This window comes from Dipodomys spectabilis, unplaced genomic scaffold (genome assembly GCF_019054845.1).
Source record: "Dipodomys spectabilis isolate Male_0828 unplaced genomic scaffold, ASM1905484v1 ptg000030l, whole genome shotgun sequence".
NCBI classification, from domain to species: Eukaryota; Metazoa; Chordata; class Mammalia; order Rodentia; family Heteromyidae; genus Dipodomys; species Dipodomys spectabilis.
This window is the reverse complement of record NW_024870707.1, coordinates 11,131,149-11,154,263: the sequence shown is the minus strand read 5'-3', so window position 1 is coordinate 11,154,263 and position 23,115 is coordinate 11,131,149. Positions and strand designations below refer to the sequence as shown.

The window sequence follows — 23,115 nt, the reverse complement described above, 5'->3', positions numbered from 1 at the left end:
GCTAGCCATCTACCACTTGAGCCACAGCACCACTTCCGGCTTTTTTCTTTTTGCTTATGTGGTGCTGAGGAATTGAACCCAGGGCCTCAGGCAGGCAAGGCAAGTGCTCTACCACTGAGCTACTTCCTAGCCCCCAGATTTTTTTCTTAAGAGACAAAATTTTGCTATGTAGTCATTTGTACTCAAGCTCACCATCCTCAGCCTCCTGAATACTGAGATTACCAATGTGTGCCACAATGTCTAGTTTAACTCTTGCTTGCTTGCTTTCTTTGTTCTTTCTCTTTCCTCCTCCTCCTCTCTCTCTCTCTCTTTTGCTTGTTCAAACGCCAGAATTTGGCAGGGGAAACTTGGTTGGTCTCCTTGCTCATAGCAAATGCTGGTGTTCCACCAATTGAGCCATGCCTCCAGCCCTTAACTATTTCTTTTCTTTTCATTTTTAGGTCTGGGACTTGAACTCAGTACCTGCACTTCTGCTCATTCGCTGGTGCTCTATCCACTGAGCCACATCTCCAACCCCCTTAACTATTTCTTTAGAAGGGAAATTTCCTGATTTTCCATTCCCATAGAGCTTGTTTGTTCCACAAGTCAGTGGCCAGCACACAGGGGAGGTCAGGGAGTAGGAGAGGAGGGTGCTTATTTCCCAGCATGCCATGCATGTATACAACTTACTAACAGATGTCCTGATCCCACATGAAAAATTTAAAAAGGACTTGACTGAATGAGCAGTCCTGCCTCATTCACTACCGAATGGGCTGAACCATCTCTTGTAAGTGGTTCTGAGGTTCCCATCTCTGAAAGCTTCCGTTATTGCATCCATGTGCCAACCCACAAGGACTAAAGACCCAAGGGCACCTGCCCAGTGCTCAAAACCCAAGCCCCACATTGCTGGTAGCTCACGCCTATAATCCTAGTTACTCAGGAGGCTAAGACCTGAGGATCATGATTTGAAGTCAGCCTAGGCAGTCAAATCCCAGAAACTCATGTCCTATTAACCAGCCAAAAGAGAAGGAAAGCTGTAGCTCAGGGATAGTGTACCAATATTGAGTGAAAAAGCCATGGGGGTGCTGGGAAGGTGGCTCAGTGGTAGAGCGCTTGCCTTGCATGAATGAGACCCTGGGTTCAGTTCCTGAGCACCACATAAGCAGAAAAAGCCAGAAGTGGCACTATGGCTCAAGTTGTAGAGTGCTAGCCTTGAGCTGAAGAGCTGAGGGACAGCGCCCAGGCCCAGAGTTCAGGCCCACGACTGACACCCCCCCACAAAAAAAAAAAAGCCATGGTGGGGGGGGAGAAAAGCCTTGAGTTCAAGCCCCAGCACTGTCAAGTGTGCGCATGCACACACACACACACACACACACACACGACCCAGAAGTTGCTTGTGTTTCTTTTGGCCATAATTCTATTCAACAGATGCTCTAGGGCTGGGGGCGTAGTTCACTGGTAGTGTGCTTGCCTAGCAAGTGGGAAGAAAAGAAAAGGAGAGAGCAGAGAGGGAGGGTTGTATAGGGGTGGGGGAGGGGTGTGTGTGCCTGTGCCCAGGGAGAAGAAGAGAAAGCACTGAGGGATGAGAAGTCCTGCCACAAACTGCTCTCTGCCTGCCCGCTGCTGGCACTGACAGGGCTCTGGAAGGAAATGAGCGGTATCTCCTCCATCCCTCTGCCTGTCCACTGCCTGTGTCCAGGATGGCTGTGGCCAAGCACTCAGGAAGCAGCTACAAAGGAATGACCTAGAACCTTCCAGAAGACCTTTGCAGTGTGAGAATAAATTCCAAGGGTAGGACAAGTTCTGTCTGGATTTCAGGAGGAAGACAGGACAGCAGGATCGTTGTGAATTAGACATATGAAGGACCCTAACACCTATCCCAGGCCTTTTGCTTTCTCATATAGACATAGCGGTCTCTCACTGGGGGTGAACCTGAGATTTGTTTTGTCGTGGGGCTTGAACTCAGGGCCTGAGCGCTGAGCTCTTTCACACAAGGTGCGCACTCTACCACTTGAGCCACAGCGCCACTTCCGGTTTTCTGGTGGTTTATTGGAGATGAGTGTCCTGGACTTTCCTGCCCAGGCTGGCTTTGAACTGCGATCCTCAGATCTCAGCCTCTTGAGTAGCTAGTTTTACAGGTGTGAGCTAGCTTCAGACTCGGAGCCTTCCATCTCAGCCTCCAGCCCCCCGACCCCAGGTAGCTAAGGTCATAGGTGTGATTCCCTCCTCCCCCCACCCCAGCGCCTGGCTGGCAACAATCGATCTCCAATCGATTACAAACAACGTCCAAGCGAGCAGGTGACATCACAGGGCGGAGTTCCAAGAACTCCGAGTGCGGCCGCGGCCATCCAGCCCGGCTTCGAAGAGAAGAGAAACCCGAGAGAGGACCTCTCGACGCCCCGCTCCGGAGCTCTCGGGCTCCGGAGTCCCCCACGTCGCCATGGACCAGTCCCCCAAGGCTGCGGATGCCTCGGCTCGGCCTCAGCGCCCGTCCGTGCATACCGGCAGCTTCCTCGGGGTGCAGGACCCCGCCGTCAGGGCCCACCCTGGGGGCGGCCTGAGCCCCAGCTCCGGCCTCGACCTTCACCGCCCGAGCAGGGTGTCCCCCACAGGGTTCTTGGGAGGGCCCCACGCGGGGCCTCCCGTAGGGATCCTCCACCACACCCAGCACCCCGAGACCTCGCCAGACACGGGGCCCCAGCCCCACGGCAGAGCGCCCCACCACGCGCACGGCGCGCCCCACCACCTGGGCGAGCCCGGCGCCCCGAGCGCGCACCACCACGCGCACGGCGCGCCCCACCACCCGGGCGAGCCCGGCGCCCCGAGCGCGCACCACCACGCGCACGGCGCGCCCCACCACCCGGGCGAGCCAGGCGGCCCGAGCGCGCACCACCACGCGCACGGCGCGCCCCACCACCCGGGCGAGCCAGGCGGCCCGAGCGCGCACCACCACGCGCACGGCACGCCCCACCACCCGGGCGAGCCAGGCGGCCCGAGCGCGCCCCACCACGCGCACGGCGCGCCCCACCACCTGGGCGAGCCAGGCGCTCCGAGCGCGCCCCACCACGCGCACGGCGCGCCCCACCACCCGGGCGAGCCAGGCGCTCCGAGCGCGCCCCACCACGCGCACGGCGCGCCCCACCACGAGCCCGGCGCCCCGAGTGCCCCGCCCCACCACGGCCGGCCGCACCCCCAAGGCGCGCCCCGCCACCGCGGGACACCCCACCATCGCGCCGAGGAGCACCCCCCAGGCGGGGAACCCCAAGCCAAGGAGGAGGCCGGCCACGAAGGGCTCCACGCCAAGCTGCCATCCAGAGAACGGCACGCCATCAGCCAGGCCACCCTCAGCCAGGCCTTCCTGCCGAAGGCCCGCCCCAGCATCACGCCCTCGGCCATGCGCTTCAGAGATTCCCTCCACAGCGGCGGCCCGTCCCGCGTGACCATCCTGTCCCGCTCCTCCCGGAGCTCCGCCAAAGTCCACCCCCAGTTCACCACCAAGGAATCAGAAACCTGGCAGGACGAGGAGAAGGTTCACAAGCGCAAATGTGAGGGTTTGCCGGCCCCTCCCTCCCCATCCAACCCCACTTCTTAGTGTCTAGCCCAGATTCGTCCAGACTTAATCCAGGCCCAGACTTCAGTCAGCCCCAGCTGCCTTCAAACCAGGATCCTCAGATATCAGCTTCCTGAGTAGCTAGGATTATACACATTGAGCCACTGTCTTGTGGTAATTCCTTCCTTCCTTCCTTCCTTCCTTCCTTCCTTCCTTCCCCCCTCCCTCTTTCTTTCTTTCGTTCTTTCTTTGTTCTTTCATTCTTTCTTTTTCTTTCTCTCTTTCCTTTTTCATGGCTTGAATTTAAACTCATGGCCTTACACTTGTTAGGCATGTGCTTTACCACTCTTTTTGATTTTTAGTTACTTTCAGAGGCCCAGAACTGGCCTCAGATCATAATCATCCTACCTACAGACTCACAGGTAGCTGGAATAATAGGCATGATCCACCATGACCAGCTTATTGATTAACATGGAGATTATACTTTCTGTCCAAGCTGGCTTTGAGCAGAGATCTTCATGATCTCTACCTCCTGAGCAGCTGGAACTAAAGGCACATGTACTCTCCCTCTATTCCTCCCTTCTTCCTTCCTTGCTTTTTTCCCCTTCTTTCCGTTTTTTCAGAGGAGCCAGCACTCAGGTCCCTTCACTTTTCCCCTCAAGGCACAGGTCCACTTCAAACTTCTTGGTGGTTAATTAGAGATAAGAGTTTCATAGATGCAGGGCACTGGTGGCTCGTGCCTGTAATCCTAGTTACTCAGGAGGCTGAGATCTGAGGATCACAGTTCAAAGCCAACCCAGGCAGGAAAGTCTGTGAGACTCTTATCTCCAATTAACCACTACAAAAAAGAAACAGGAAAAAAAAAGTAGCTCAGGGACAGCGCTCAGGTACTGAGTTCAAACCCCATGAGAGTCTCCATAGACTTTCCTGCCCAGGCTGGCTTCAAATTGTACACCTCAGATCTCAGCCTCTTGGTAGCCAAGATTACAGGTGCGAACCACTGATCCCTGACCCATCCTTTACCTTTTTTTTTTTTTCTTTTTTTGCTTATGTGGTACTGAGGAATCGAACCCAGGGCCTCATGCATGCAAGGCAAGCACTCTACCACTGAGCCACCTTCCCAGCCCCCATCCTTTACTTTTTGAATCTTGCCCCTCTGCAAGCCATGATTTACATGTTTGGTCACTGCTTTATTCATTCACACATTCACTTCTGAAATACCAAGATTTGTCTCGTGTGAGTGCTTGGCCTATGCAGGCCCTGGGATCACAAGGAGGAACTGGCACAGTCCCTGCCTGCAGGGGTTCTAGGCTGCATGAGGTCCATCAATCACAGACAATCCTGTGCTAGGGGTTTGACATCCTCCACATCAAAACATTATTTCTGGGGACTCTGTATCCACATGTCCTCCACTAAATGGCGGGCTGCTGAGGACAGAGCCGGGAGTCAGTACCTTAATGGCTGTTACACAGTCCTCCAGTTCCTCGTAGTCCAACAAATATGGCAACAGTCCCATGAACAAGCAGAGACAGGCAAGTGATGGGCATGAGAAAAGAAGCCAGGAAGAACAAAGAAAGAGGAAAGGGAAAGCTCACCAGGAGGCTGGGGGTGGTCAGGAGAGGCTGGCTGGCCTTGTGTCGCTTAACATGAGCACAACACAGAGAGATCCAGGACCAGGCATTTCAGAATCCACTCAATCCCAAACAAGCCAGCCACCGGTGGCCCACACCTGTCATCCTAGCTACTCAGGAGGCTGAGATCTGAGGATCATGGTTCAAAGCCAGCCTAGACAGCAAAGTCCTATAGATTCTTAAATTCAATGAACCACCAAAGGATATCTGTGGCTCAAGAGGTAGAATGCCAGGCTTGAGAAAAAAAGCTAAGGGACAATGCCCAGACCCTGAGTTCAAGCCCCATTACCAGCACACACACACACACACACACACACACACACACACACACACACACACGCACACGTGCTCACTCTCTCTCACACACACACAAGCATGCACACATGCGCGCGCACACACAATCCCAAGCAAGTTGGCCCCCAAACCAGAACAGGACTAGCACAGGGTGATACTAATGTGAGACCAGCAGGTCAGTAGGCAAGATGTTGATGAGCCCCACATCTAGTCTGAGAAGGTGCCTTCAGTTCCTAAACCCCTTCCCCCATACCTGCACAAACTTGACTTTTTGTCCCCTGTTACAGTGGGCAGGATCCCACGGATCCACAAGAAGATTCACGCTGGGAGTCTCGTCCAACAGATATTGGATAAAATATGCGCTATTCTGGGGACCCTGCGGATTATGACGCGGTCATTGACCTACTCCCTAGGCTTTGAAACAATCATCTTCCTTTTTGTCTGCCTTAACACCATCATGCTGGTAGCTCAGACCTTTGCTGAACTTGAGATCCGGGGTGGTAAGAGTCAGGGGCCCCTGTTCCTATGGAAAAGCCATTGATGTGGTCCCCGAGCCTGAGCTAATGATGGTCAATTTTCATAGCCTGATCCTCACCCCTGGGACATCAGTAACTCCCACTGTTAGCAGAGATGAGGCTCAGGAGGTTATTGCTGAGGTCAGCCAGATGGGCACTGGAAGTTTGTGGTTCATGGATGCAGCCACCAGGTGGTGCACCTGCTCTAAATATGTTCTGGGTGGGAAAGGTTCTGGGACCTTTGCCTGCCTTAGGGGCCAAAAGACCCCTAGGAAACCCTGAAGTAATCAAAGTAAAATTCTTTGGGGCCAAGTGTGGTGGTTAATGCCTGTAGCCTCAGTGACTCATATGGCAGAAATAAGTAGGAGACACTATCTGAAAAACAAAAAATAGGTCTAAAGTTTCAGCTCAAGTGGTAGAGTATTTGCCTGCCAAGTTCAAGGCTCTGAGTTCAAATCCCACCAAAAAAAAAAAAAAAAAGCCAAATGTTAGTGGCTCATGCCTGTCTTCCTAACTGTACAAGAGGCTGAGATCTGAGGATCACAGCTAACAGCCAGCCTCAATGGTAAAGTCCATGAGACACTTATCTTCAAATTAACTACCAAAAAGCTGGTAAGTGGAGCTGTGGCTCAAATGGTAGAGCTCTAGCCTTGAGCAAAATAAGTGCAGAGACAGAGTCCAGGCCCTGAGTTCAAGCCCTAGGATCAGACACATACACTTACACATGTGTGTGCACGCATATAGAGTCTAGGGAGCAGAACCTACCATGTGCAGACAACAAAACTAAGGTAGAGAGTGGTTAAGTCACAGCCATTTACCAGAGAGTCTCTGTATTTGGATCTTTGGGGGATCCCCGTGGAAAGGGGAAGTGGGGGGGGGCATGGGATGCTGCAGCAGCTCTAAGCAAGTCCCTGGTGTCTCCACAGAGTGGTACTTTTTGGTCTTCGACAGTATTTTCCTCTGCATCTACGTCTTAGAAGCCCTGCTCAAGATCATTGCCCTGGGCCTGGAGTATTTCATTGATCCCTGGAACAATCTGGGTGGGTGGGGCTGAGAATGTAAAGGGGGGGCTGAACTATGTGAGGTCTCCCTTCAGTGTGGGTTAGGGGTTCAATAGATCCCTCCCCACTCAGGTACCCTCTTTACCCCCAGACTTCTTCATCATGATCATGGCAGTGCTGGAATTCGTGTTTATACAGATCAATTCCCTCACCTACTCCTTCTACAACCACAGCATCTTCCGGATCCTCAAGGTCTTCAAGAGCCTGCGGGCTCTGCGGGCCCTCCGGGTCTTAAGGAGACTCAGGTTTGCACAGCCAAGGCTGTTCTCCCCGATTGAGGAAAGGGGGACAAAAAGCCCAAGCACCAGGAGCTCAAGCCTGTAATCCTAGCTATGCAGGGGAGTGAGATCTGAAGATCACAGTTTGAAGTCAGCAGGGTGGAAGGAAAGTCCATAAGACTCTTATTAGGAAAACACAGGAGAAAGGAAAAGAAAAAACACAGACTCGGGCCCCAACAGGCTAGGACTGTTTATTGAGGCACAGCAAGGGGGGACAATGAACTTTCCCATAGGTATGGAGGTTGTGTAAGGAGGTGGGGTTGGAATTGGGCTTTTATGGGGTCTGAGAAAGGAGACAGAGGTTATTGAAAAGGCTATTAGGGCTGGAAGATTGGGGGGGGGGGGAGGCATTCAGTTAGGCCCACCATGCAATGTTGACAGCCAGGCTTAAGTTAGATTGCCCTGCCCACACCTCAAGACATCAGGGGGGTCTTACCTGACCTCCATATGCACCTGGGATAATAGGGTGGGAGTCAGTCCTTCAACTCTAATCTCCAATTAACCACCAAAAAGTTGGACGTGGAGCTGTGGCTCAAGTGGTACAGTGCCAGCCTTGAGTGAGAAGAGACAGTCCACAGGCCTTGAGTTCAAATCCCAAGTACCAGCACCAAAAAAATAGGGAGGGAGGGACCAAGGGATGGATGGATACAGCCCTGTTTCCAAGGAATCCAGTGATGAGGGTGAGGAGTTCCAGCCTTCACCTGGCTTTTAATAAACCTAATCTGGGATCCATGGCTGGGATTAATGTCTTCGTTTTCCAGGGAAGGGCTAGGACTTGCTAAATTACCAGCAAATCATGAGTCCCCAGCCTTCCCCCCCACCCTCACTGTTTCAGCCTCTTTTTTACCTCTGCCCACAGCATCCTGACCAGTCTCCACGAAGTGACAGGGACCCTGGCCCGAACCTTGCCATCGATCACCGCCATCCTAATCCTCATGTTTACCTGCCTCTGTATCCCCAGCAGGGGAGGCAGAGGGCGGAGCGGGTCCAGGAGGGTCTGGGGCAGCGGGCGGAGCTTGGGTGGGGCGGGGCCACGAGGGGCTGAGACAGAGGGCGGAGCCTGGGGCGGGGCGGGGCCACGAGGGGCTGAGACAGCGGGCGGAGCGTGGGTGGGGCGGGGCCACGAGGGGCTGAGACAGAGGGCGGAGCCTGGGGTGGGGCGGGGCCACGAGGGGCTGAGACAGAGGGCGGAGCCTGGGGCGGGGCGGGGCCACGAGGGGCTGAGACAGTGGGCGGAGCGTGGGTGGGGCGGGACCACGAGGGGCTGAGACAGCGGGCGGAGCGTGGGTGGGGCGGGGCCACGAGGGGCTGAGACAGCGGGCGGAGCCTGGGGCGGGGCGGGGCCACGAGGGGCTGAGACAGAGGGCGGAGCGTGGGCGGGGCGGGGCCACGAGGGGCTGAGACAGAGGGCGGAGCCTGGGGCGGGGCCACGAGGGGCTGAGACAGAGGGCGGAGCCTGGGGCGGGGCCACGAGGGGCTGAGACAGAGGGCGGAGCCTGGGGCGGGGCCGGGGCAGGAGGCGGGGCGGGAGGCCAAGGTGGGATGGGAGCCTGGTTTGGCCCTGAACTGCCTGCCCAGTCCTCTTCTCTGTGGTTCTCCGGGCTCTGTTCCGCCATTCGGACCCCAAGCGTTTCCAGAGCATCTTAACCACTATCTTCACCCTCTTCACCCTGCTCACCCTGGATGACTGGTCCCTCATCTATTTGGACAGTCGGGCCCAGGGTGAGTGGAGGGCAAGAGTCAGGCCGGGTGGGCAGACTCTGAAGGCCTTAGCTACCCATCTTCTGCAATGCGAGGGTTGAGGCCTACTGGAAGGGGTGTGGCAGGCGGAGGAGAGCTGGTGGCTTCACCTTTGTCTCCTTTTCCCTCAGGTGCCTGGTACATCATCCCCATTCTCATGATCTACATCATCATCCAGTACTTCATCTTCCTCAAGTGAGAACCCACTTTGCTGCCCAGCCTTTCCCCCCTAATGCGCTCCCCACCCCACCCCCCGCCCCGCTGAACTCAAAGGCAGTTACAGGACCTCTCCTCTGGCATCTCCTTTGAGAGTACCCCACTGTCCCCCCTTCTCCAGCCTGGTGATTGCGGTCCTAGTGGATAACTTCCAGATGGCTCTACTCAGAAACTTAGAGAAAGTGAAGCAGGAGGTACTAGGGAGGGAGGAGAGGTGGCATAAAAAGCTAGTGCTCCAGGACTGGAAGCAAAGAGTTCCAGCAGGACTAGAGCCTTTCCCTCCTTGTCCCAGAAAGCTGCCCAGATCCATGAGAAGCTGCTGGACGACTCCCTGACAGAGCTTAAACAAGCAGGTACCTGCCCTGCCCCCCTCCTCCTCTCAGCCTCCCTCCACAGCCTGGCACCAAATCACAGGTTCAGCTATAGAGCATTGGGATCTGAAATTCAAGAAGACACTCTAAGTTTGGAACCTTGGTGCAGAGGATTTCAGGACAATCCTGCAAGAGCCAATTCATCATCAATTTTTTTTTTGGGGGGTCAGTAGTAGGGCTTGAATACTGGGGGCCTGGGAGCTGTCCCTCAGCTCTTCAGCTCAAGGCTAGTGCTCTACTACTTGAACCACAGCACCACTTCCGGTTTTCTGAGTGGTTTATTAGAGATAAGAGTGTCACCAACTTTTCCTGCCCAGGCTGGCTTTGAACCGGGATCCTCAGATCTCAGTCTCCTGAGTAGCTAGGATTACAGGCATGAGCCACTGGCACCCGGCTCATCAGTTTTTTTTAAATGGTTTTATTGTTGTTGTTAAGGTGTTGTTCAGAGGGGTTACCATTGCATAAGTCAGGTAATGAGTACATTTCTTTTTGGATAATGTCATCCCTTCCTTTCCTCCATTTCCCCCCTAATCATTCATTCTTTTCTTTTTTTTTTTATTGTGAAAATACTGTACAGAAGGGTTACAATTACATGGGCAAGATAATGAGTACATTTCTTTTTTTTGCGGGGGGAGGGGGATCTGGTTGTGGGGCCTGAACTCTGGGCCTGGGCATTGTCTCTTAGCTCTTCAGCTCAAGGCTAGCACTCTACCACTTAAGCCAGAATGCCACTTCTGGCTTTTTTCTTTTTGCTTATGTGGTGCTGAGGAATGGAACCCAGGGCCTCATGCATGCAAGGCAAGTGCTCTACCACTGAGCCACCTTCCCAGCCCCAATGAGTACATTTCTTATCAAGCATTGTAGCCTCCTCCTTTGTATCCCCTTCCCATCCCTTCCCATCCTCCCCCCACCCCCAACCCAATCCTCCCCCCCCCCACCTAATCATCAATTCTTGAAAGACACATTTAGAAAATAACTATCTTGTACAATTATGATTCACCAAATCTCCATTTCTGGTAATAACAGAAAGTTCATAGCAGCTGGGCTTCAGCAGATCCAGTAAAATCCCAGAAATGAACCTCCTCTGTTCTGATTGGATCATGAACCTAATTTTGAACTAATCACTGCAGGCTGTGATTGGCCAGTCTGTAGTCAGTCATGTGATCTCAGAACTGAGGGTGGAACATGGCCCCAATTAGACATCATGCACTGAACCTGGGAGGTGGTGGTTCCTCTGGAAAACTAGAACAATAGCTAGGGAGTAGAACAGTAGAACATTTGCCTAACATGCAGGAGGTCCTAGATTCTATCCTCAGCTCCACAAAAATTATATGGCTAGTGCCAGTGACATGCACTTGTCATCTCAGTTATTGGGGGGGTGGGGACTGAGATCAGAGGACCATGATTCTAGGCCAGCCTGAGCAGAAAAGTCTTCAAGACTCCATTTCAACAGAAAAAGCTGAGTGTGGTGATATGTATCTATCATCCCTGCTACAGCAGAAGTAAGCAATACACAGACAGAGCTGGGCACTGGTGGCTCATGCCTATAATCTTACCTACTCAGGAGGCTGAGATCTGAGGATAGCAGTTCAAAGCTGGCCCAGGCAGGAAAGTACATGAGACTCTTATTTCCAATTAACCACTGAAAAGCCAGAAGTGGAGCTGTGGCTCAAGTGGTAGAGCAATGCTAGCCTTGAGCAAAATAAGCTCAGGAACAACTCCCAAGCCCTGACTTCAAGCCCCAGGACTGACACACACAGAAAAAGGCAGATTGAAGCCCAGACATATGCACAAAGCAAAACCTTATCTTAAAAATATATGAGGGGAGGGGGGCTGGGAAGGTGGCTCAGTGGTAGAGCACTTGCCTTGCATGCATGAGGCCTTGGGTTCGATTCCTTAGCACCACATAAGCAAAAAAGAAAAAAAAAAAGCCAGAAGTGGCGCTGTGGCTCAAGTGGTAGAATGCTAGCCTTGAGCTGAAGAGCTGAGGGACAGCACCCAGGCCCAGAGTTCAGGCCCCATGACTGGACCCAAAAGCAACAACAACAATAACAACAAAAAACAACAAACAAAGAGCTTAAGGCCCAGAGTTCTAGGCCCCAGTACCAGCACCATAAAAAAAAAGAGGGGGGGCTGGGAAGGTGGCTCAGTGATAGAGTGCTTGCCTTGCATGTATGAGGCCCTGGGTTCGATTCCTCAGCACCACATAAGCAGAAAAAAAAGCTGGAAGTGGTGCTGTGGCTCAAGTGGTAGAGTGCTAGCCTTGAGCTGAAGAGCTGAGGGACAGCGCCAGGCCCAGAGTTCAGGCTCCATGACTGGACCCCCCCCCCCAAAAAAAAAAAAAAAGAGGGCAAGATGCATGACTCAGAGCTGGGCCCCAGAAGCTCATGCCTGTAATCCTTACTACTCAGGAGGCTGAGATCTGAGGATTGTGGTTCAAAGCCAGCCTGGGCAGGAAAGGATATGAAACTCTTATTTCCAATAAACCACCAGAAAACTGGAAGTTGTGCCATAGCTCAAGTGGTAGAGCACTAGCCTTGAGCTGAAGAGCTGAGGGACAGCACTCAGGCCGAGTTCAAGCCCGATGATGGACAAAAAAACGATTCATGACTCAGAGGTAGAGCACATGCTTAGCAAGTGTAAGGCACTGAGTACTACCAAAAATAATAATATTAACTTATCAAACTAAAGGAATAGATAAATGAAAGAACAAAGTCACTACCCATTCCATTGAAGATACGGCCTGTTTGGCATATGTTTGATGCAAAATTCCTTAAGGCAGCCTTATACCTGACATATGGGGTTCTTGTTCCCCCTCAAAACCTGACATACCTCCCTCTCTCTCTTTCTCTATGCAGAAAATGAAGAAATCAAGAATTCAATTGCCTTGGGAAAGGAGTTCATTGAGAGAAAGTTCGGGACCATGACAGAGAAGTGAGGAGTCCAAAGGGAGAGGGGAGGCCTAAGGCTGGAGGTCTGGGGGTTCTCACAGGACAGTGGCTGAGCTGGGAGGGAAAGGGATGTTGTTTAACTCTCTGGAAACAGAGTGGAGCATTGAGGCCTTTGCCCATGCCAACAAGTGGGGCATGAGACCATGGGTGGCCCATGGACAGGGCAGGGCAGGGCAGGGCAGGGCCCAACTTTAAGAAAACAGGACCCCAAGTAGCCCTCCCTGATGGACCAGCCCAGAAGACCAAGGGGAATTTTGACTGAAGATGGAAGTTGGAAGTCAGCAGAGGCAGACAAATCTGTGAGATTCTTCAATTAACCACCAAAAAGCCAGAAGTGAGGCTGTGGCTCAAGTGGTAGAGCACCAGCTTTAAGTAAAAAAGTGAAGGGAGGCCCTAGGAGTGTGTGGCTTAGTGGTAGAGTGCTTGCCTAGCATGTATGAAGGTCCTAGGTTTGATTCCTCAGTACCACATACACAGAAAAAGCTGGAAGTGGCACTATGGCTCAAGTAGTAGAGTGCTAACCTTAAGCAAAAGCAGCTCAGGGACAGTGCCCAGACCAGAGAGAGAGAGTGCAGATGGCAGATAACAGCTAGGTGGGTAGACAAGAGTGGGGGATTGTAGCAGAACATTTTGGGCATAAACCTGGCAGCTAGATGATTGACCCCCTTGCTGGTTATTCTAGTGCTCCATCTGTGTGTCTAGGGTCCTTGGCATGGCCTCTGCTTCCTGGCTCTCAACCTCTACTCCTGTGAAGTCTTTCTGGAAACTGGCTGTAAACTGAGCCCTTCTCATCCTGTCCAATCTGGCTTCAGCCTGGCTCCCACAGAGCATGTTGGCAGAGCACTGGCATCCTCTTGGCTCTGCTCACCCTGAGAGTCCAGGATCTGCAGACTGGCCTGCAGGGCCTTCGTGATCAGTCTGTGCTAGCCTCCATTGTGCCACGCTCCTCACAACCCTGTTTTGTTTACATCTCCCAAACACGGCACATGGCTTCCAACCTCCAGGCCTTTGGCCTTCTCTGTGAGGGTTGTCCAGTCTCAGGTGACAGGAGTGAAGAAAGGCCATTCCTGTCCTGGTTTGCTTCGCTTCTTGGGGCCTCCTGTGCTCTATCTCTGTTCTAGCACCTGGGACACCACCCTGCTCTAGCTCTTTTCTCTTTTCTCTGGGTGCATAGTTCCCCACTGCTCAACTTCACTGAGAACAATCTTTTTTTTCTTTTTTCCTGGTCTGAACTCTGGGCCTGGGTGCTGTCCCTCAGTTCTTCAGCTGAAGGTGAGCACTCTACCACTTGAGCCACAGCGCCCACTACTGGTTTTCTGAGTGGCTTATTAGAGATAAGAGTCTCATGGATTTTTCCTGCCTGGGCTGGCTTTGAACCTCGATCCTCAGATCTCAGCCTTCTGAGTAGCTAGAATTACAGACTTGAGCCACCAGCACCTGGTAACATACATTCTCTCTCTCTCTCTGGTGGAAGGCAGACTTGAACTTGGTACCTGACACTTTCACTCATTGGCTAGCGCTCTACTAACTGAGACATGCTTCCAACCCAGGAATATTTTTCTCTTCTGAGTCTAAGCTCCTGGCATAGTTTCTTCTCACTGACACTTCTGAATGTTTCATCCCCTCACTCCCTGAAGCAGGCTTTTCAGAAGCCTGCCCCGGCCCTTCCGTGAGTGACGAGGCGCTGTTGTGCGGAGCACTGAGCCCCACCTGGCAGCCCCTCACACGTGCTCGCGTTAGCTCCATGCTGCTCCTACCAGGAACCCTCCAGGCCCCAGCACTGGGTGTAACGTCCCTCTTGGGAGCCTTGAGCACCCATGTTTATACTATGTATTGTGCATGGGTGGCTGTCTGGATCTGAGGGGTGAGGCATCTTAGTCATCTTTTATGTCCTTGGCATTCCTTGCTCATTGTTTCCATGGTAGTTGGCGGGTAGATTGATAAGATCTAATGGGTTGGTGGATGGGTAGGGTGGTGAGTGAATGAGTGGGGGGGGGTGTTTACGTGGGTGACTGAGTGCCCAGTATGGCAAGGGCCACACCTTGCCCATGGGTGGGTGGCTCTAGAGAAGAGCAAGTGGGTGAGTACAGGTAGGAGCGGTGGTGGGACTGGTGAGTGAATTGATATAGGTAGGCAGACGGTTGAGTGGTCCACGGACAGAGAATGGGGCAGGCAGATGGGTAGAAGGAGGAATGAGTGATTGGAAGGGTAAAGAGTTAAAGGGTAAAGAGTCAGGCACCAGTGGATCATGCCTTTAATCCTAGATACTCAAGAGACTGAGATCTGAGGATCAGATCTGAAGCCAGCCTGGGCAGAAAAGTCTATTGAGACTCTTATCTCTAATTAACCGTCAAAGAGATTAGCACTCCCCTAGTGAGTTAGCACTCTACTACTTTGGTAGAGTGCTATTTGGTAGAGTGCTAGCCTTGAGCACAAAAGTCAAGAAACGAGAGTCGAGGTTTTGAGTTCAAACCCCAGGCAGTACCAACACACACGGGCGCGTGCACGCGCATGCACACACACACACACACACACACACACACACACACCAGTTAATGCCAGAGCCTCCATGGTACAGGCAGACATGGGGACCTTGTCAGGTGTTGGGAAGGAGCCATGTGAGAAATGGAGGTCTAGGGGGATGGAAGTTTTAGGGGCAGACTGGCACAAAGAGCCATGGAAGCTCTGGAGGCCCAGAGGACACCGAGGCAGCCAGCCTAGCCTTTGCGTCTGCCCCATGTAGGCAGCAGGCGCTCCAGTTCCAGTTCCTGCAGCTGGTGGCTGCGGTGGAGCAGCATCAGCAGAAGTTCCGTTCCCAGGCGTCTGTCATAGATGAGATTGTTGACATCGCCTTTGAGGTGCTGCCTGCAGGGCCTGGGAGGGAAGCTGGGGAGAGGGGCTTCTTGGAGGATTCCTGCCCAGAAGTGGCAAGCCACAGGTGGTGTTAAGTGCTGGTACCTATTTACTCCGCCTCCTGTCCAACCTCTCCCACAGGCTGGAGAAGAGGACTTCACTCAGTGACCGTGCAAAGTGCCACCAGATACAGAAAGACAAGCAAGCAAGCTGCCCGTCAGGGTGGAAGGGGACTGCTGGAATGATTGTCTGGGCCCTGTATAGCTGGGGTCTCAACAGAGTTTTTTAAACCCTCAGTGGCTCTGTGTCCTCAGTGGCTGGGCCAAAGCACAATGCAAAGGAATTTGTACCCCTGTACACAAATGATGTCTAAAAGGTTGTTCTTTTGTTTTAGTCAGTCATGGGGCTTGAACTCTGGGCCTGGGCACTGTCCCTCAGCTCTTCAGCTTAAGGTGAGCGCTCTCTACCACTTGAGCCACAGTGCCACTTCAAAGCCTGCCTTGGCTGGCTTTGAACCATGATCCTCAGATCTCAGCCTCCTGAGTAGCTAGGATGACAGGCATGAGCCACCTGTGCCCAGCTTGTTCTTTCTCTCTATTTTTTTGTATCTGTACTGAAACTGGGGCTTGAACTGAGGGCCAGGATGCTTTCCTTTAGCTTTGCCACTCAAGACTAGTGCTTTACACTTGAACTGCAGCTCCACTTCCAGCTTTTTGGTAGTTAACTGGAGAGAAGAGTCTCTCAGACTTTCCTTTCTTTTTTTTCTTTTTTTTTTTTTTGGGTGCAGTCATGGGGCCTGAACTCTGGGCCTGGGCGCTGTCCCTCAGCTCTTCAGCTCAAGGCTAGCGCTCTACCACTTGAGCCACAGCGTCACTTCCGGCTTTTTTTCTTTTTGCTTATGTGGTGCTGAGGAATCGAACCCAGGGCCTCAGGCATGCAAGGCAAGCGCTTTACCACTGAGCCACCTCCCCAGCCCTCAGACTTTCCTTTCTGGGCTGGCTTTGAACAGTAATCCTCAGATCTCAGCCTCCTGAGTAGCTAGGATTACAGGCGTGACTTATGGCACTGGGCCAAAGGGGCTTTTCTTGGCTCTCCTCTGGCCTCACCAGGGCCCAGCATCCTAGCTCCCATCCAGCGATGCATTAGCCACAGTTAGAGAATGATACAGAAATGGGGCTGGGCTCCAGCACTGGCAACACTGCTGGGGGACAGAGCAGGAAATACCCCACTTAGGGGAGGAAGGCTTATTTGGCCCAACAGTCAGGAGAAAAACAGGCTGGATAGCTCCAGATTGTCAGGGCTCGGGGGCTCAGTGATCTCCAGGAATGGGGCTCAGCACTCAGGAACTTGGGCCACCAGCCTGGCTATTCTAGGACTTCTGAGGAGTCCACCATCTATAAGCTGGTATCCTGTCCAGCCAGGTAGCGGCCTGTGTTGGGTCCTGCAGACTTGGTACTGAGTCAAGTTTAAACCCACACTTGGCTGGAGAGATACTTTATCCAGGTATTGGTGGGTGGGGGCAGAGGAAGGGGGGCTTTCACCATCTATAACTATCTCACCCTGAGTGGAGGTCCATCCAAGGTGCAGTGCAGGCTGGAGGGACTCTGGAGTGGAGGCTCTGGAGTTTGACCAGCACCCTCACCCCACCCTGTGGTCTCACCTGTGGACTGTGCCAGAGAGTGAGCAAGCCAAGCTCCAGGGCTTCAGAATAGTGACAGCTACTCTCCTCCTTGGCTTGGCCAGGAATAGATAATACAGGAAATGCCATCTGGAATTTGGCCATCGATTCCAGGGGTGGAGAAGCCACTCGGCAGACATCTCTGGCCCCGTTTGAGCCCTGGCATCACAGTCATTCAACAAGTATTTCCTGCTACCCAAGCCTGCGTCAGCCACATGCCTGAACCTCCTGGCACCTGGGAGCCCTTCCAAGCAGCAGGGTGGGCTACCTGAGCTGCCATAGGCTGGGAAGTTCTAGAAGGGTTGCCGCCTGTGTTTCTGTCAAATACAGCCCCTCAGCTCCTCAGGCTTCCAGGTTGGATTAGATTTTTCTACCTCTCAATTCCCAGCCTAATATGGACTTCCGGGTCAGCAGGAGGACTGGCTATTGCTCATCAGATCACAGTATTGGGTGGAGGCAGGCAGGCGGCACAGTGGGGTATGAGGCCTGCCTTAGAAGAAAGGGACAAGGGGAGGTGCGGCCCAGATCCAGGCAATCTCCTCGTCCTCTGTGGTCAGCCTGGGTCCCAATGGGCAACACCAACTGCTCAAGACACCTGCTTTCTGCATCCTGTCCTAGATGTGGGCGTGGCAGGGGTGGTGTTGGAACAATTCTGAGGTGCCACCCATGATTCTTTGTATGTCTGGGAACTGTGTAGTCTCCCTAGGGTGCACTACTTCTGTGTTTGGCCTGGGCTCCTGCATTGGAGGGACTTGAGGGTGTTTTTCTGGCCATGCTGGTGGTGTCTGGAAGCATCTGCACATTGTGTCTGTGTGTGTTGTACAAGGGATGCTGCATCTGTCTTCTCGAAGGAGTATGAAGTGAAGTCCCTCCCCCTATGGGAACCACCCTTCTTCCTTCCTGTGGCAGCAGATCAGATTTGTGTCCTCTGGGAATGGGTCCAACTCCTTCCAGGGTCAGGCATTTTGGGGGAGGAGTCGTAATGCGTGGCCCACAGTGAGAAGGGCAATGACCCAGCCTTGCCTCCTGACTTCTTGGCCTTATAGGGGCTGTTCATTGCCCTCCTGTCATCACAGGCACAGCAGTCTGTGGGCTCAGAGGTCAGTGCCCCTACCTGCACCCAAACTGCTCCAGGGTGCTGAGAGGAACAGGGCACAGGCTCTCCTTGAGAGCGCTCATGGCATGTGCGCCAGCTAATGTGAGCATGGTCGGTCTCTGGTGCTTTGTCTCCGAGACTATTAGGGGTCTCTGGCTGTGTTGAGGGATGCTGGGGGTTTGTCTCTCTGTGATGTGGAGTGTTGTGGAGGCTCCAGATTTTGGGCACTGATCCCTGTTCCCTCAGTACTGTCTGGGCTGGTACAACAGAAACTGGCATGGGTGCCCTGTTAGTTGGGGTGCTGAGGGCCTCTAGGAGGGGCAGAGTGGTGAGGATGGGGAGAGGTGAAGCAGATAAAAGAAACCAGTGCAAGAAGCAATGCTGATTATTTATTTAGCGACTTGTCCCCAGCCCTAAGGTGCCATGCGTGCTGTGCCACTCCCACCCAGCCCTGCCGCTGCCACTCGGGGGTCTGTTAAATCTGAGCACAGTTTTGCTTTAGAAGCTGAGAAGAGTTCTTCCAGGGAACTTGGAGGATCTCAAATTCACAGCGCAGCTTCTGCAGACAGAGAATGATGGACAAGCAAGGGTGAGCCTGGCTCCTGTCTCCTTCCAGCAGCCAGACCTCAGCCTGCCTTATTGCTCTGGGGCCAGAGATGGGCAGTTGGTGACTTACAAGACTTGAAATCACCAGGCGCTAGTGGCTCATGCCTGTAATCCTAGCTACTCAAGGGAATGATCTGAGAATCGAGGTTCAAAGCCAGCCCAGCAGGAAAGTCCATGTGACTCATCTCTAATGAACACCAAAGACAAAAACTAGAAGTGGAGCTGTGGCTCAAGTGCTCAGGAACAGCACCGAGGCTCTGAGTTCAAGCCACAAACCTGGCACACGCACACACAAAAGACTTGGAATCCAGGGGCTGGGAAGGTGGCTCAGTGGTAGAGCGATTGCCTTGCATGCCTGAGGCCCTGGGTTCGATTCCTCAGCAACATAAGCAAAAAGAAAAAAAAGCTGAAGTGGCGCTGTGGCTCAAGTGGTAGAACGCTAGCCTTGAGCTGAAGAGCTGAGGGACAGCGCCCATGCCCAGAGTTCAGACCCCACAACTGGACCTCCCCCCCCCAAAAAAAAAGACTTAGAATCCAGCCGGGCCTGTGGCTCACACCTGTAATCCTAGCTACTCAGGAGGCTAAGGTCTGAGAATCACCATTCAAAGCCAACCTGGGCAGAAAAGTCTAGGAGACTCCAGTAAACCGCTCAGAAAACCGGAAGTGGAGCTGTGGCTTAAGTGGTAGAGTGCTAGCCTTGAGCTGAAGAGCTAAGGGACAGCGCCCAGGCCGAGTTGAATCCCCTCGACCAAAACAAATAACAAACCTGGATCTAGCCTGGCACTGCTGCTTCATTCCTGTAGTTCTAGCTATTCAGGAGGCTGAGATCTGAGGATAAATCTTGAAGCCAGCCTGGGCAGGAAATTTCCTAAGACTGTCTAACCACCAGAAAGCTGGAAGTAGAGCTGTGGCTCGTGGTAGAACCCTAGCCTTGAGCAAAAAAATTCAGGAACAGTGATCAGGCCCCAAGTTCAAGTCCCAGTAGCAGCACAATCAAATAAACATAAGACATGGAACCTGATGGCCAAAGCTAGATCCTACCTGAACCAGAGCCCCAGCCTCCTCCACCCTGTACCCCACACTGGCCTGAGGCTGAGTCACCCAGAGGCTGGGCAGGCTCAGCCAGGTCTCTGCCTGACCAACTCTACCAGCTCAGGATGGCCGAGTTGTGAGCCTCACGCTCTGCAAGCCAGGGCTGGGGGCAGTGCTGTTACCTCCTGATGCACTCCTGTAGCCAGGGGACAGGTGTTGAGGTCCACGCCACTTGTGTAGACCATGCTCTTCCTGCACTCTGTGCTCTCCATGTCCACCGTCAGGTAGTACTTGATGCCAGTTACTATCTGAGGGCAGGGCCAGGCAGGTCAGGGGTGCTGGCAGCCAAGCCTGGGCAGCTGCCCCGCCCCCCACCTCTTTCCAGGGTCTCCCAATGCCCAGGGTGGGTGTGGGGTCTGTAGGAGAGGCCTGGGCCCAGAAGGAGGCTGAGATCTGCCCCTGGGTAACACCTTCCTGCAGCCCAGGCAGACATAGAGGGCCCCCCTGGTGCCCCTTGGCTTCTCCCTCTGCCCCCATCTCAGGGACCCTCAGGAAAGGAAAGGGGTGCTTGGTGCTCCTTGTGGATTTTGGCATTCATTTGCATTTTCAGGCCTTCTATGGAAGGTGTTGCCCAGGCCGCCCCCTGCCCCGCGGCTCAGCCCGCACCTGTCTCTCAGCCTTGACGATGTTCGTGTCCCGGAAGTAGAGGACGCTATTGCTGTCCATGTTGTAGGTGGCCACGGCCATCTGTGCCACCTTCTGCACCTGCGGGTCCTGGGGGGACACGGTCCGGCGTTCCCCGGTCCTGCGGCCCCGGAATTCAGCGCGGGCATCGGGGGACAGGGTGAGGAGGCAGAACGCCAGCAGCGCTAAGCCCATCGCCAGCGGGAGGTGTGGACGCGCCATGGCCCCAGTGCGGAGCCCAGCTGGGCCGAGTCCCTTTTACCGCTGCCGGCCCCGCCCCGCCCGCCCCCGCCCCGCCCCGCCCCGCCCCCGCCCGGCGAGCCTGCTGGAGCCGCGGCTCCAGGCCGAGGTGGCCTGGCCATCCGCCCCCAGTCCCGCCCGAGGCCCGCAGAACCCAGGCGCCCAGGCCTGAGGACCCCCGGGCGCTGCGTGCGCTGGGGCCCCGGAGAGCGGACAGCGACGCCCCAGCAGCAAGCGCGCTCTACGGACAGCTCACACTGCCCCTCTGCTCACAGCGCTGGGGTTGAACTCACCATTTCCAGCCTCTGTGTGACCTAGGAAAGCCTCAGTGTCCTTTTCTGAAACATGGGTGTTAAGAGGATTTAATGAACTGACATGGGTGAAGTGCTCCGGGGGAGATACCACCCCCTGCCAGAGCCAGCAGCAGTCACTGCAGCCCTCTGCCCTCCCCTACCCCCCAGGGGAAGCCATTACTAATGCACCTGCTTTACAGGGAAGGGCCTGGCACAGAACCACAGCTGCTAACTCGAAACTGCCCAGGCAGTGTATGGGCTCAGCTGGGCTCACAGGATGGGAACCGGCTGGGGTGTCTCGCTAGCTGCCAACCTGGGCAACTGGCCGTCTACCTCTCAGCTCAGTGCCCTCACCTGGAAGAGGTGACACTCCTTGTCCCCTGAGGTGGTTCTGTCATTGACACCTGCAGCCTGTGCTACCTACAGGTCCCCGGGCAGGTACTAGCATCTCCCCTCCTCAACATACCAGCCCCAGACAGTGACAGTGACTTCTAGACCAAAGAGAAGCCACTGGCAGCCCCATTCGCCACCCTGCTCAGCTCAGCTGTGGAATATAACTGCCGCCACCTTGGGATTGGGAGGAAAGGGTGACAGGTGTGTTGTAGGTACAGGTAACTGTGCAAAAGGGACACATTCCACTTTGTAGGAGAGCTGGCCCAAGCTTGACTTGATGAGGAAACGCCAGACAAGCAGAGACCCTGCGTTGAGGAGCGTAGGTAGGGGGAGAGTAAGAGGCACAGGTCTGCTCACAGGGTACCATGTCAGCTGTACCCCCAAACAGCCAGGAACCCTCCTGGGGCTCTTGGAGCTCTGCTCGCTCTCCCATCACGGGCTCTATCACGGTCACACTTACCTCCTATGACACTCTCAAAAACTATACAACTAGCGTGGCTCCACTTCTAATCACTAGAAGCAGAGTCCCCAGGGGGGCAGGGGTCTGAAGTCTACTTGTCATTACTCTGTACCCGTGCCAGTGAGTCTTTGATACTATGATCTAGCAATTTCCAAGGCCTGCAGTTTTGCTGTCGCCCACAGTACCCTCTCCTGCTCTTGGCTCAGTGGGCCTTGATGCCCTGGGCAGGACCTTAACATCTCCTTTTCCAAGATCAGGCCTTCTAGGGCCTTCTTGCTCCTTCCAGAATGTTTTCAGGGGCTGGGAAAGTGGCTCAGTGGTAGAGCGCTTGCCTAGCATTCATGAAGCCCTGGGTTCCATTCCTCAGCACCACAAAAACTGAAAAAACCGAAAGTGGTTCTGTGGCCCAAGTAGTAGAGCATTAGCCTTGAACTGAAGAGCTCAGGGACAGCCCAGGCTCAGAGTTCAGGCCCCATGACCAACAACAACAACAAAAAAAGAGTAGGGCTGGGAAGGTGGCTCACTGGTAGAGCGCTTGCCTTGCATGCATGAGGCCCTGAGTTCGATTCCTCAGCACCACATAAGCAAACAGAAAAAAGCCGGAAGTGATGCTGTGGCTCAAGTGGTAGAGCGCTAGCCTTGAGCTGAAGAGCTGAGGGACAGCACCTAGGCCCAGAGTTCAGGCCCCACAACTGGACCCAAAAAAACCAAACCAAACCAAAACAAAACAAAAACAGAATGTTTACAGCTAGGCTCCCTTTCCCTGTCATAGCACATTCTGGAATGGAGACCTTATGGCAAGAACACCTGTGACCCAACAGTGACTAACAGACACCTGGTCTCTGGTGGTGACTCCATGGAGGAGTTACCCTACGTGCCCTCAGCGGCAGTGGAACCGTCCCAGCCCTGCACCCCGGGTGGGAGGACACAGAGCTCAGGGCAGCGGCAGTAAAGGAACTTGCAGTTGGCTCTTCAGTCAGTAATGATACAGGAGGGATGTACCAAGGGGCAAACTGGAGTCCAAGACCATGAGCAACTACAGTGTGCCTTCCACGCCACCTGGACAGTTGCCTGGCAGGGTTGAAAAGGTGATTTGTTCTCTGTATGTCTATGCAGCTTCCCCCTGCTCCCTACTCAGGGGCAGCAGAATCCTGGGGTTAGCTCACCTCAAGCTCCAGGACAGATCTGAGCACT

At 53.9% G+C, this 23,115-nt stretch overlaps 2 protein-coding genes across 2 annotated transcripts; one reads left to right on the top strand and one right to left on the bottom strand.

The window, feature by feature from the left end:
* The first annotated feature begins 2,419 nt into the window (after positions 1-2,419).
* Catsper1 (cation channel sperm associated 1) lies at positions 2,420-15,607 on the top strand. Its single transcript, XM_042675835.1, has 12 exons — positions 2,420-3,524; positions 5,742-5,954; positions 6,896-7,009; positions 7,122-7,275; positions 8,168-8,259; positions 8,887-9,030; positions 9,180-9,243; positions 9,386-9,458; positions 9,557-9,617; positions 12,494-12,569; positions 15,330-15,444; positions 15,581-15,607. The coding sequence occupies exons 1-12, from the start codon at positions 2,420-2,422 to the stop codon at positions 15,605-15,607; spliced, it is 2,238 nt and encodes a 745-aa protein (XP_042531769.1).
* A 2,982-nt stretch (positions 15,608-18,589) lies between these two features.
* On the bottom strand, positions 18,590-20,804 carry Cst6 (cystatin E/M). The gene is made up of 3 exons (XM_042676183.1): positions 20,518-20,804; positions 20,034-20,159; positions 18,590-18,772 (listed from the first exon to the last, which is right to left on the bottom strand). The coding sequence occupies exons 1-3, from the start codon at positions 20,755-20,757 to the stop codon at positions 18,689-18,691; spliced, it is 450 nt and encodes a 149-aa protein (XP_042532117.1). The 5' UTR covers positions 20,758-20,804; the 3' UTR covers positions 18,590-18,688.
* Positions 20,805-23,115: the final 2,311 nt, after the last annotated feature.